Consider the following 13,748-nt stretch of genomic DNA (forward strand, 5'->3'; position numbering starts at 1 on the left):
TGTATAGTAGAATAGCAGATTTTAACTGTAACATTTTTATGTGTGTTGGACCTCTGATGAGTGGGAACCTGACCTAGATATGCCTGATACATTTGTGGTATTTCCTCGAAAGATCAGCACAATTTCCATCTATCTTTTCTTTCTCTCACTAGGCGTTGCCTTCACGTATTACAAAGAAGCGATTGATGATAAACTTGCAGCTCTACTGACTTGCTACTGAAGCCTGCAATCATTCTGAAAACTATTTTTATACTTCTCACGTAGGCTCACATATGACAGGATAACCAATAGTACTGTGAGGCTTTAATATAACAGTTCAGGAAGCCCACACATAGATATTAACATGACCTCATCTGATTTTGAGCATGAAGTGAAGAGGAATGATCAACCAGTGTTTATAAAAGAACAAAATCATTATTGTATAATGTAGACATTTTCAAGATTATGTCATTAGGGAATTTTTTATACGTATTATATAATTAACAGTAGTGAAATGACAGGACAGCCACATTTTAATTGTGTTTTCTAAGGAAGGCAACAATTACATTGTAATTCGGCGAAAAGTGTGACTGACTTGAACGGTTTGAAATAGATTACATTGTTATTGTGACGTAAAAAATATAAACAAATATACATTTGAAAATATCACTACGGTAGATTATCTGTAACAATCTATTACACAGGTTCTCAGTGTCAATTTTGTGTGTTGCTGACAACAGTTCTCACCTGGAATCAATAAATTGAAATCCCATCATTTGTACTATCGGTGATTCATAGTATTTTTTTAATTGAGTCTTTAACAGTAATAATAACTGGTGCACAGTGAGATGGAGAAAAATAAACAATGCACATTAACTCTAGCAGGCCAAAAAGACTCAGACACAGATCAGCAGAGGAGCCCATAACTACTGCATTAATTGAGCTGAGTGTGTACTTAAATGCCCTCAATTGTATTTCCGATAACACTACAGTACACACACACACCCACTCACAGACACGCTAACTCGCTGGCTCCCATAAGCTGCTTCCCACATAAACACACACGCACACATACACAGTGAGGCCCAGACTGTTTGAAGTGACAGCCCTGTCGTGCATGAGGTGTATTTATGGTTGGCCATTGTGTGCCAGTGTGGAATTTCCCCTCATACTCGGAAATATCTGGCCAAATTTGATCTGTTGTGTATTTATTCTCATCTGAAGATGCCAGCAAATAGTTGCACAACTCTGCTCGCAGTGCAACATCAGTGAGGCTGCCATCACAACTGCCTCAGATGGGATGGACGCACTTGTAACTGACAGTCACAGATATGATCATATGAGGAGCAAAAGGAAAATACATCGACATTAACCCTATAGATAATAAAAGACAATGACTCTTACAAGCTGACGTGAGATATTAGTTCTACGTGTGCGGTACGTCTGCCTCACTGACAGTAAGACAGTCTCTGCTCTGAGTGCTGATCCGATAATGAACAGCTACTTTGACGCGGGATGAACTTTTTGCTTCCACTTGGACTCTGGTGACCTCCTCTCTGCTGTCCCCTACAGGCTGAGCGCAGCGCCTCCAGTTGCATGACAAGTGGTGAAGGAAATAAGATAATCTCTTTCTCTCACTGACATGGTTCTTAAATTGTTTCATGTTGTTTTTCCTGATCCTGGTTGCCCTGGCAACGACTGCACTGTGAGCAGTGACCGCACGACAGGGGGCGGAGCTGTTAGGTTGTTAGGTGAGAAGCCTGTCAAGTAAAACACACACCCACACACACACCCACACTCTGCTTGGTGGTGGGTACGAGCCCAGACAGGCCCACTTCAGAAAGCCCACGGCCTATAATTATCCCTCCAGCTGTTTATGCCCAGGCATTTGACCTCTGACCTCTGACCTCTGATTCTTACACCTATAATGACACCTAGCCACGCTACAGTCCCACAGTCAGTGGCAGTCCAATGAGGAGGGGGCATGAGCCTCGCAAATAAATGCTAGGATGATTTACTTCTTTTCTATAAGTTGCATGTTTGGGATGCATTGGATATTTTTAGGATGTTTTATGGATGGTTACTATAATTACTCATAAGGGAAATAGTGCTGGTAGAACTCAAGAATCTGGTTGTTTTACCGTGCTTGTGTTCACAGAGATTAATTTTAGAAGGGGGGATTATCTGTGTATTAGTACCCTCTGCTGGTGGCACTGAGTAAAAAATAATTTAGGGAACAGGGATATGGTGGAACAGCTCGTGGTAAGGAACTCTAGACAAATTCTGCATCAGGGCTTATCAACAGCACATTGTTGCTCATCCACTCGTCTTGGGTTTTGAATCCGTTCAGATTTTGTGGATCTATTGCCCGCTTTTGATATTCAAGGTTTGATTTCTCATTCTGCCCTGAAAAATAAGAGAATCCAGCAGTTATCATCTGAAACGGGCAGCTAAATTGGCTCTGACAACATGTTTATAACTCAGCTCCTCTGAGGCTGACTAATGACATTAAATCTCCTTTATCGTACAGACGCGTGTTTTCAGTCTTCATGCAAAGCTTGTTTAATTGGTGCAGATGATAACTTCATATTTCATTGACATGAGTCGTATAAATATTCGCTTGATGATGCAAATAATCACATTTCCCTAAAACGTTGAACTGCTACTATGTCTCCCTCTTTCTAAATATTATTTCCTAGAAAAAGCATCTAGTACAGCTACAAACATTAATTACATCTGCAGAGGAAGTTATGTTTTCATCTGCATTTTCTTGTTTGTTATTCAGCAGTATTATCACTGGACGGATACCTGGGAAGACGCCATTCAATTTTGGTGTAGCTTAAGATCAGGGGCGAATACAGGAATTTGTTTTTGAATTTGAACCAATAAAAAATCTGGATCATGTGAATTTAACTAATTCAGTTTCATGAGAAGTCTGCTTGGCCTTGGTGGAGGTATGCTCTCTACTGACATTCTAGTTTTTGATGCAATAACTAGATCTTTAATCTTGAACATTTGCAATTTGACGATCAACATTACATAATAACTGAACATAATGAATAAAAATCCACATTAAACAGTTCAAATCTATATTAGGCAAAACCTTTATTGAGCAATGGGTTGATCCTTCTTGGCAGCTGCTGCTCCACAGTAAGAACCTTTAAAGTTGCCTTACTTCTTCATGTTGAACATGTTTCTGAAAAAACTACTGACAGAAAGATATGTGCAGTATGGAAACATGGAGACCAAATTCCATGAAACTTTTCCCTTTAGACAATTTCAGTTATTATATGTTCATTCATTATACTTTAACATTTTTTTCTCTTTTTCATAAGAAGCAGATTCTGCTTATGTTAACAAGGCACAAGACTGACTCGGTTGTATATGTGACATTTATATTATTTTTAAATGAATGTATTGCTGCATTAAATGTTTCTTTAATCATACTTGAATTGAGATGTTAAAGGCATTATCAACATTACATCAGGCGTTAGTGTTACTGTCAACATTACGGTTGTCTGCATTGAATTTGTGTCTGAAGTCTGTGCCTCGGAGTGGAAAGTATCTCTGACTCGAGGGCTGAATGCTGCAGTCAGGTGCAGGGGAGGCTCAGGGCGCGGGTCCTGGGTCTTTGTACCAATGCCCTGCAGGCACACTGTCAGCGGCTGCACAGCTTCCACGGACAGACTCGGGAACAGGAAGAGATGTAGACGATAAAGTTCATCGTTTGAAGTGGTTCAGCTCAGAGGCACAGCTCAGAGACTCAGACATGAAGGCTCACACTGTGTCTTTCTCACTCTATGTCCCGCACGCAATTCCCTCACTCACACATATGAGGAGACTCCCTCGCTTGGAGAGAGAATGAGTTTCATTTCGTAATCCTTGGATCTCCCCGTGTTACAGACTGTGGCAACGTTGAGGGTGTAGCCGCTGAGGCTCCCTGCCCACTTCATCCCAGCTGTGATTTTAAGAATTATTTACATTTTGGCTCTTTGACCACCAATGTCCTTTATCAGTGAAGAAAAGAGTCAAGATTGGGGATTTTGTTGCTGGGCTTTAGTAACCGTTACTGTGAACAGGATCATAGGTCAAGTATTGACCATCCGATCTCCTTGACCCGAGCCCAAATCTACAAAATCCACATCCCCGCTGGACTGAGGAGGACTGTCCAGAGAGATGCCTCGTCGCTCACCAAACACCTTCTCCTGCAATTCAATGATGTCATTACGGATGTCCGCCATCATCAGCAGCAGGAAGTCAAAGGAGCCGGGAGGTCCCTGGAGACAGACGGGAAGTTCAGGAATTGATTAACATTTTCAGAAAACTTTTTTTTTCTTTAAGAGGTTTAGAAGTACAATATATATGAATAACAATAATACTAATAATTAAAACAATAGAGCACCGAACAAGGTGCTTCACAATGAGAAAACAAATGGTTAAAATAAAGAAAGAAGCTAATAAATAATAGTAATATTAATGATAGAAATAGAGATAGGACACCAAAATATATTCTGAGAAAACATGTTTTAGACGCGCCTTTAAAGAAGACTGTCTCAGACACCCTTATCTACTCAGGCAATTGATTCCAGAGTCTTGACGCCCTGATGGCAGACACACTGTCCCTCCTAGTTTTCTAACTAGATTCAGAAAGTAAAATATGAATACATGTTTTTACTACAGCATACACTCACAGGTGGGCCTCTCAGACCTGGAACTCCTCTTTCACCCTGTAGATGACAAACAGCACAATTATTCCAAGTTCAACATGAAGAGCTTCCCAAGAGTCAGAACCATTCATATACTTTCAGGACACAAGCACACGTATTAAACTATATTATTATATATTGTCCTGAACACAGCTACTCAGGTTCAATTGAATGTCAGTATATATTTGCAGCTACTACTGGATTATTAGGGTTTGCTTAATAGAACGGGATCTCTGTCAATGAATCCTCTGGAAGGGAAGAAGCAAACAGGACAAAGTTACTGTAGATATAGAGACACTAAATGATGCATTTTTAATGATTTCTGACACTAGATGGCAACAGTGGAGCTTGCACATACACACGGAGAGACAAGAAGTCCAACACATGTAGAAAATAAAACTATGTTATAATGACCTTTAATCCATCTCTTCCTGCTGCTCCAGGTGGTCCCTGTAGAAATGATAGGAATGAGGACATGGGTAATAAGCTGTGACAGTGGCTCAATGAGGAGAAATGAGCCGTCATGCTGCAGACTAATAAGTACACTTGTTTACACATTCATGTATGATGTTACACGTGTAGAGCAGTGGATGTGTTTGTAATTAGAGCAACATGTGTTCATATCCATTATTATAAAGTCATTATTATGGCATATGGGATGACTTCACACACTAGAAATGAGCTTTTCTAGAGGTTTTACGAGTATTAAACCTTTATAGTTTACAAATTCATAATAGTTGTATTTTACCTTGTTGGCTGTTTGATTTTGTTGCAGATGCTTCTTTGAAAATGGTGGTTTACAGACAAAATGGTTTTGGGGCAGTAGGGAATTATTTTGCAGTGTGTACTGCAACTGCAGCTGGTTACAAAGCAGGAAGGAGAATATAAAGAGTAATCTACCCGGTGACGATATGATTTTAGTGTTGGGTAAATCTCTCAAAAGGATTATATACTATTATGATTGGACATGTTGTATTAAAACGTTTTTGGGGAGATATGTCTTTATGTCACTTTGATAGTGTGAACTAAGTCTTGTAACAACCCATTCTTTCTTACCACTGCCCCTCTGCGGCCTCTTTTGATATGTTTCAAATCAGGCTCTGGACCCATGGGGCCCATGTCCCCTCGAGGACCCCGAGGGCCAAGCGGGCCCCTGTCCCCTGGGTCGCCTTGCTTTCCTGGTTCACCTGGGTGTCCTGGAGAGGACAGGTGGTTAAAGAGATAAGTAGGGAGGAAACTTTAGATAATTATTAAAATAACAGCAATGTCCTAATAGAAAACCGTAATATCTTCTTGGATGGGTCATATGTTACACTGCTCACATTAAAACTTTGGTTTTAGAAATCAATAGTCTAAAGGAGACTAAAGCTCTGTAAAGTGCATTAACCAGTAACTCTCCCTCTTCATACTTTGGGACCAGTAGATTTGATTCTGTGTCTCCTATTACTGTTATCTCAACCTTACCTGGGACCCCAGGAGCTCCTGGAGGACCGGGTAGACCAGGGTGACAAGGACTATCAGGACTCTTTCCTGCCCTCCCCAGAGACGGCTTGTCACTTCTGTTAGCCAGGCCTGGAACCTGCAAACATAAAAAAAATGAATTATAAACTTTAGATAGATGGATAGATGGATAGATGGATAGATGGATAGATGGGTAGATGAATAGATGAATAGATAGATAGATAGATGTTTAAGGACAGTCTCCTCTGTCTTTACTGGTCAAAGGTGGGAAACATAGATTAAATATTGCTCTAGAGTGAACATGTTACCTGGTTCGGTGACTGCGTGTTTCCCAGTCTCATTTTCAGCTGCAGCAAACTGTTTTTCATGTTCATAAAATCCTGACAGGTGAATGAACAAGAACCAGCACTCATCAAGGTGTCTGACTTCCCAGATGAGCTCACTGCAAGACAAAACATTCACATAAAACTATATTTACATACAAATTCAGGAAGGGCAACAAATGCTCTTCTTTAAAAGTCTGCTTATCAATTACACTGAAAAAATACATATCGGTAGTTGTTATTATGAGCTGATCACTTAACATCTTCGTTTTGACATGTAACAGTTTGACATCTAGTTATGCTTAAACAACCTTTTACTGACTTTAAGCAGGTGGAAGGAGAAAACGAATAAATAAGCTCACAATTTGCTAGAATTGTATCCATATTTTCAGCCAAACACCTTCACAGATCAAAGAACCATAATGGCTGGATCCTGACTCAGTTTCCTATCCAGACTTATTAATCCCAACAGGAACTTACAGTTGTGTACAGGGATGCAGGAGCGTTGGTCCGGGGCCAGTATGTAGCCGCTGCGACAGCGACACAGGAAGCTTCCCACTGTGTTCACACAGTCGTGGTCACACACACTGCTGCCTGGGTGCTCACACTCATCAATGTCTGCATGAGATGATCCATCCAATTAAAATCCATTCGTTGTTATGATATGAATACTATTCATGCATTGACACAAATTGAAATGACAGACAGGCAGAAAGAGAGCAAGCATCTTTTCATGTGGATCTCAGTAGCAATCCTCCCCCCTTGGGCATTCAGTAGGTGCAGGAATATTTTATTGTATATATCTTAGGAGCTGATAAACCCTAGAGCAATGAGAACCTTGCTGAGACATCACATAGTATGACTGCAGGTCAATAGCATTTACATAATGTAAATACAGGGTGCAGATTTGGAAGAAAAACTGCTGATTTGCTTTATGCTGCATCAACCAGGAGAAGGCCACTGTTTCACAGCTATGAAAAAATCTATGTGTGTTGATGCTATTTGAAGAAACACCTATGAGGTTATTCTTTTGAAGAATGTCCACTTAATCTTTGTTTTAAGTTTAAGAAAGCCCTGTGGGGTGCTGTGATAAGTGAGACATACTCTCTCTACCACACCAGTAGTAGACATCGCAGTCAGGATCATTAACTGAGAGATGGGTGTGGTGCAGTACTGACCCAGACAGTAAGGGGATTTGTGGCCGCGGTGTCTTTCCCGGTCAAAGCGATAGCCGGGGTAACACGTGCAGACAACTCGTCCAAAGTTGTCAGTGCACTGCTGCTCGCAGGGCGATGCATCACACATGTCTACACCTACAGAGACAGAGAGAAAAGGGAGAGTGTGCGTGAACTAAGTATTATAACGTTATTCAGGATCAAAACATAACTGTAATCACCTGCAACTGCTTTTTTATCACCACCTCCTTACATTCAGAAAGTTCCACATCAACATGGAAACTGAACAATACAGCCTCTTCTGTGCTTTGGTGAAGAGACATATTGACGTGTCAGAGTAGAAACAGCACAAGTGTAAATAACAAGATGAAATGATCATTTCAGCAGCTTCAGGTGCTGGTTTCTGGGTCATTCTCACATAGTCATGGCTCACAGGGACACTCATGCTTAATAAAACAAAGCTATTGTTTAGGTGCTTTTCTTAGAATGACACGTTATAAAAAAAAAACTCTGTTAACTGCTACCTTTGACGGGTTTAGTGTCACAGGACTGTAATTTGTTTTTCTCAACTATGAAATGCTTTCCACATGTCTGCACCAAAATCTCTACAGGGTAAAGTTTTACACTGGTTTCTGTCTCTCAATCCTATAGCCAACATGAATGGTGTGAAATAGGACTATTAGAATGATTTAAACGATTAATTATTATTTGATTAAAAGAAAAAGAAAAATGGTCTTGCATCATAAAACATTCATTCATTCATGAATCCAGGGGCTCGATTAAAGCCTCTGACTATAAACCACAAACTGAAAACACATATTTAAAATATTTTTTATTGTATGTGAGCCTATTTATACTGTATAAGGAAAAAATGCTTTGTGGTTTAACTGTTTTTACTTTATACCAGAAGCATCAGCTGACGCTCTTCAAACATCCAGCTTAAACAAGGTGGGGTACAGTGCCTTCTAGTGGTCAGAGTAAGTCACTGTTACTCTGTATTGGCATGTTCACAGTTGATCATGATAAATCCAATGATCACAATAACAAATTGCTTTTATATCGATGACCAGAACACCATGTAGCAGCTGTTTGTGTCAAAACAATGGGTAGATTATTTTTTGGCTCAGTGAATCGCAGAAATGTGCAAGGGCTCCTAAAACATAATTACTTCAAATTGACAAAGATCAGTCCTAAGAACAAAAACATTATCTCTGTTGGTCCGTATGGACCAATTTTTTTCATATCGTATTGCAGACTGTTCTAATCAACCACTGTTAAGAGCATATGAGGTTCAAGAGTCAGTGTGTATGGTTTACCTACTTTCAGGTATGCACTGGCCCATCACAAACCTGAAACCTTCACAGCATTTCTTCCTGAAAAAAAAAAAAAGTGTAAGCAGATGTTTGTAGCGCCATTTTCATTTCAGTGTTTGTAAATATACTTAGATTAGGTTAGAGGAGGAGATTGATATCACTCTCTGACCAGTTGGGAGGCTTGGAACAGTTGGTCTGGCTCAGGTAACACAAGTAACATCCAGCAACTCTAAAGCTTACTAATCAATAATGCTACTGATAGAGATAATGACATAATTATTTGTATAATAACTTTCAAAACAGCCAAAAGTGCTAACACAATTCATAACCACAAAGATAGCACACACAATAATCTATTAAAACATTCAAATCAAAGACAGCAAATGATATAATACAATATATTTAAAATCAATGGCAAAATATTAGCATAGGTAAAAGAAACATAATAATAATTAATGCTGATTTGAATTTTTCTGCAGTTGCAGTTTAAACTGAACTTGTTCTAATTTCTCTTCTTGTTCCCGGCACAGTATTTGCTCTCTGACCAAATAAACAAGAAAGTAACTATCAGTAGAAGTGAAGTTATTAGTTACTGCATTTGTGATGTAACACATTGGTGGATGTAGTTTTTTTTTCAAGTACAGAATTGTGCAACAAAAACTGGGCAATGTTTCCTCCCAGAATTGATTCATGGTGTTTGGCAGCTACACTTATCCAACCATCCCACAACAATTCACCACATGTTACAGACATCACAGATGGAAAAACAGAGAGGAAATGGCTCAGAAACTGGAGCGGCACAGCCACGCAACAAATATCACACACACACACTCAGACAGACACACAAACATGCACAAGAAATGCAAACGTCCTAAAAATGGCATGCTGTTACGAGAGGTGATGTAGCATGCTGCCTCATTCATGGGCCCCTTGAGGCAACAAGTTGCTTTTATTCTCCTCCAGCCTCCATGCATCGAAACCCTAAATCACTCTATGATCCCTCCTCCTCCTGCCGAATGAAAAATAACCTGTAAAATGTCGAGCTTGGCCTAAACTGATGAGATCCAGATGAGAGCTGCTTTAATCTGCAGCCTGTTAGCTGAGAGTGTTGAGAAAGGGACGGAAAGGGCAGCGCACGGAGCTGAGGTGCAGACAGGAGGGTGAAGACTGAGACGAACACCGTCAGTCTGTCAGTCAGATGATCAATCAATCAATCCATCAGTCATCTAGCAAGGGGATAATGAGTTGCAGATGCAGGTCTTTCCTGCGGAGGTGCTCTTTACGCTCATACCTTTGCTGCCAAATTGATGTAGGTCTGAGTATCAGCCATGATGTGGTGTCTCTTTGTTTCTTTGTCAATGACATCATCAAACTGAGAGGTGTAGCATAGACAGGTAGACGGGGCACAGGCAGCCACAGCACATAAGTGGCCCAACACTTGATATAAACTAGCTACACACATTGTGATGAACTGATTTCAACAACAGGGAAAATTAGCATTGATGTCATATCAGCATCCCCATTAAAAGCAGGTGCTTTATTGTGAAATGATCTAATTACATGTTGGCTGGATTAAGTTTTTTGAGGAACAGAGATTGATTTCATTGCAATCCCAGTATAAATGTGTTGCAGCTGAGCATTCTGGAGAACAGTTAGGCCACGAGAGACATGTTACAAATGTGGACTGATGTCTGTTTTCTTCTAATGAGCAACAAATGAGCCTGTCAGAAAGTGGAACCATGTTTAAAGCTTAATACATGTAAGCAATGATTGGTAAAGAGTGTGAACTATAGGGGACTGTTGCCGTTTCTTTTCATTTGACAAAGTGCATCACTATGAATTCTTACAGGAGAGACTGAAAATGTCTCTCCTTCCTCCCTTTCTTGAGAGAAGTCTTTACTGTCCATCTTTAGGTGTGGCTGTTCACAACAGTTATGAACACATTGGGCCTTGTAAGTAGTCACGCTTCATCCTGTATCAATTAAATCTTTTGTTTTTAGCATGACCTAACCCCGTGCTCTACGGCCATGCTAAAGGTCTTATAACAGTCCCTCCTGTGTCCCAATTATATCTCTAAATAAACAAAATAGTCCTGGTGGCACAAAGTCAGAGGATCATCAAAGTCAGTTTCCTCCGAGCACCATGACCATCCATTCAGTAGAGAAATTTCAGTCCAGATGTTTCCATCCCACAAGCTAAGCTGCTAGTGTGGCTTACAATCCTGCACACTGCTGCAGAGGGTAACAGCCTTCAGTATTTAAAGAACAGAAGATCCACGTACATCGACAGGTCAGTCAGTCAGAAATGTGGCGGCCTCAGCAGCTCTCCCCTGGGTGTCCCTGAAGGACATGGGAGGACGAGCGGATGAGGGAGAAGTGACCCGTGTGTTTTTGTTTAGGAATGTGAAAGTATGTTGGTCAGACAGGCAACAGGCCCCGGTCAACATGACACCAAAACACACACCATTACACCCAGTGAATCTAGAATGTGTGTGTGTGCACATTGTAGATTGAAAATGCCATCAACCTGCCTTCAAAAACCCAAAACTATTTAGCTGTGTGTGTGTGTGTGTATGTGTGTGTGTCAGGGAGTCTGTGTGAGGGCTGGGACATTGCCAGTAATTTGGTACAGCCTTTTAACGTCAGTCATGGTTTATTAGTGACAGTGATGCATTACGCTAGCAAGCTCCCTCACCTCCTCTCTCCTTTTAAATGTCCTCTCTGTGCACTCTGCTTCACTCGCCGTACACTGTGCATCTGAAAACATTTCGATTAATATTCAGGTCGTCCTATTGGCCCCTTGTTTTACTGCGGATGCCACTGGTTCCCGGGTTGTTGACGTAATCTCTGTCCGTCTCTCGCTCTCTTCTCCGCAGAACGACATGTTGTCGGCCTCAGTGTTGCCCCCTGTCCATGAAACTCCACGAGTCGGCCATTTCGATCTTTATTTCGTTCACAGGGATAGTGTTCTGTCCTCTGAAGGTTTGCTGAGGCCAAAAAGCTGCAAGCCGCAAACAGCCGTGTTTACACTAAACAGGAGTATCTATCTGCAAGGCTTCAAATGTCGATCCCCCCCCACGATCAAATGTTCTTCTTTTATTTACAAATGCTGTCAATAAAGTTTTGCAGAGGGAGAACAAATCTCACTACCTGAGGAATTTCACTTTATGTTGCGTTTAATGCACTTTTCAGATGTGTACATATTCCAAGGGGAACAAATTGCTATGACATTGATATCTTGTTATTTCACTAATCACCAGGACACATTGTTAAAATACAGGTAGCGTTGTGAGAATGTTAGAATGTCGATGTGAGCATTTTGCCTATAAACTGATGGACGACCCATCTTAACTTCCTCCCACAGCCTTTAAATGAAGACAAGAAATCCAAAATAGGACTATTGCTATTTTTGAGGTGCTGTCGATACAATGCTCGACCAATCACTAGTCGGTCTCAGCTTTCAATCATGATGTATGTGCTCCTCTTTTTAGGAAGGTCCATGTTCCATCAACTAACATGGAGGAAGCCGGATTCATGACCTAAACTGCATCAAGCCACCAGGGGGGCAATCAAGATGTTTTGGCTTCACCTTTTGCCTCACAGAGCTGCATAGCTCCAAAGTTTTGGTAATACAGTGACCATCCTAAATTTGTCTTAAAATCTGAGAATTTTGACCAAAATAACAAAGTTCACAGTTCAGACATGTAACAGGATAATTATCTCTTATGTTGAGGGCAGTTTATCTGTTTTTTTCTGTTCAGCTCATGTCAGCTATGGTTCAGACTAAAAGTGCTACTTTTTAATAGGCTGTCCCACTCTATCGACTTTTCTGGCTTTGTGAGTCCACATTAAAATCCATGTGTGTAGTAATTTGTACATTTCAGTGCTGATTAGCTGCAGACTTAGATAATGCATGATGATAGAAAGGTTTGGACAGGAGTTGAACGGCCCCTCTTGGCTTTGGCTAACACTCTGTCAGTGTGGATATCAAAAAATGTGACTGCTGGCTGCTGTTTTTGACAGCTCCTGTACCCAGTGTAATAGATATTATAATTTACAAAGAAGTGGAAATGTTTTGGACTTTACTGATCCTCTAGAAGGCCTTGATTGGCACTGATGCAGAACCTGATGGGGACTTTATTAAAACTGTAGCAACCAGTGAATGGTCTTTTTCGTACCACTGCCGAAATTATAAAAAAAAAATGTAACAGTGGAATGACTCGCAATCTTATTCCTGTTCAAAAGAAATAAAGAAGACAATACAAAGGATCCTGACATGGACCCATCAATCAAAGCATCATAAATCTCATTTCTGCTCATCCTCCTCTCTGAACATACGGTGCCAACTTTCACCAACCGGTCAATTGTTGTGCTGCTGGATGACCAAGCAGCTTCCTGCTCATTCAGGGATGCAGGCAGGATCACATACAACCCCAGTCTGCTGCTGTAGCTGCTGCCAAAATCAGCACATAGGCACTGGGAGGAAACGCAGAGACGGGGTCCAGAGGCAGGCCTGGACCTGGATCGCCTTACACTGAAGATTATATTCTTAAGCAAGGGGTCTCCATCCAGAGGGGGAATGCTCACTGTTAAGGTTCCCCATTCAGTGTGTCTGGGATTTATTTGTGATTTTGCAGGCAGGAATGAGAAGATGGGATAACCCCACCAACCCCCAATACATCCTCAATCCTCAACCTAGACAGTGCCCCTCCAGTGAACAGGGCACAGCATGGATGATGCATTATACTGCAGGCACACTGCATTATGAATCCAGTTCAAATTACGTATCTAC

At 40.9% G+C, this 13,748-nt stretch overlaps 1 protein-coding gene across 1 annotated transcript in view; it reads right to left on the reverse strand.

Moving 5' to 3' along the window:
• Nucleotides 1-3,067: 3,067 nt before the first annotated feature.
• LOC133954875 (collagen and calcium-binding EGF domain-containing protein 1-like) overlaps nucleotides 3,068-13,748 on the reverse strand; it is a 34,354-nt gene continuing 23,673 nt past the window's right edge. The window contains exons 3-11 of the mRNA XM_062389423.1: nucleotides 8,965-9,017; nucleotides 7,648-7,782; nucleotides 6,950-7,087; nucleotides 6,455-6,588; nucleotides 6,150-6,264; nucleotides 5,742-5,881; nucleotides 5,100-5,135; nucleotides 4,671-4,706; nucleotides 3,068-4,256 (exon numbers count right to left, since the gene is read on the reverse strand). Of these exons, the coding sequence (XP_062245407.1) occupies nucleotides 4,068-4,256; nucleotides 4,671-4,706; nucleotides 5,100-5,135; nucleotides 5,742-5,881; nucleotides 6,150-6,264; nucleotides 6,455-6,588; nucleotides 6,950-7,087; nucleotides 7,648-7,782; nucleotides 8,965-9,017 (976 nt within the window). The 3' untranslated portion in view covers nucleotides 3,068-4,067. The remainder of the gene's footprint in view (nucleotides 4,257-4,670; nucleotides 4,707-5,099; nucleotides 5,136-5,741; nucleotides 5,882-6,149; nucleotides 6,265-6,454; nucleotides 6,589-6,949; nucleotides 7,088-7,647; nucleotides 7,783-8,964; nucleotides 9,018-13,748) is intronic.

Source organism: Platichthys flesus, chromosome 1 (assembly GCF_949316205.1).
Source record: "Platichthys flesus chromosome 1, fPlaFle2.1, whole genome shotgun sequence".
Lineage (NCBI taxonomy): Eukaryota > Metazoa > Chordata > Actinopteri > Pleuronectiformes > Pleuronectidae > Platichthys > Platichthys flesus.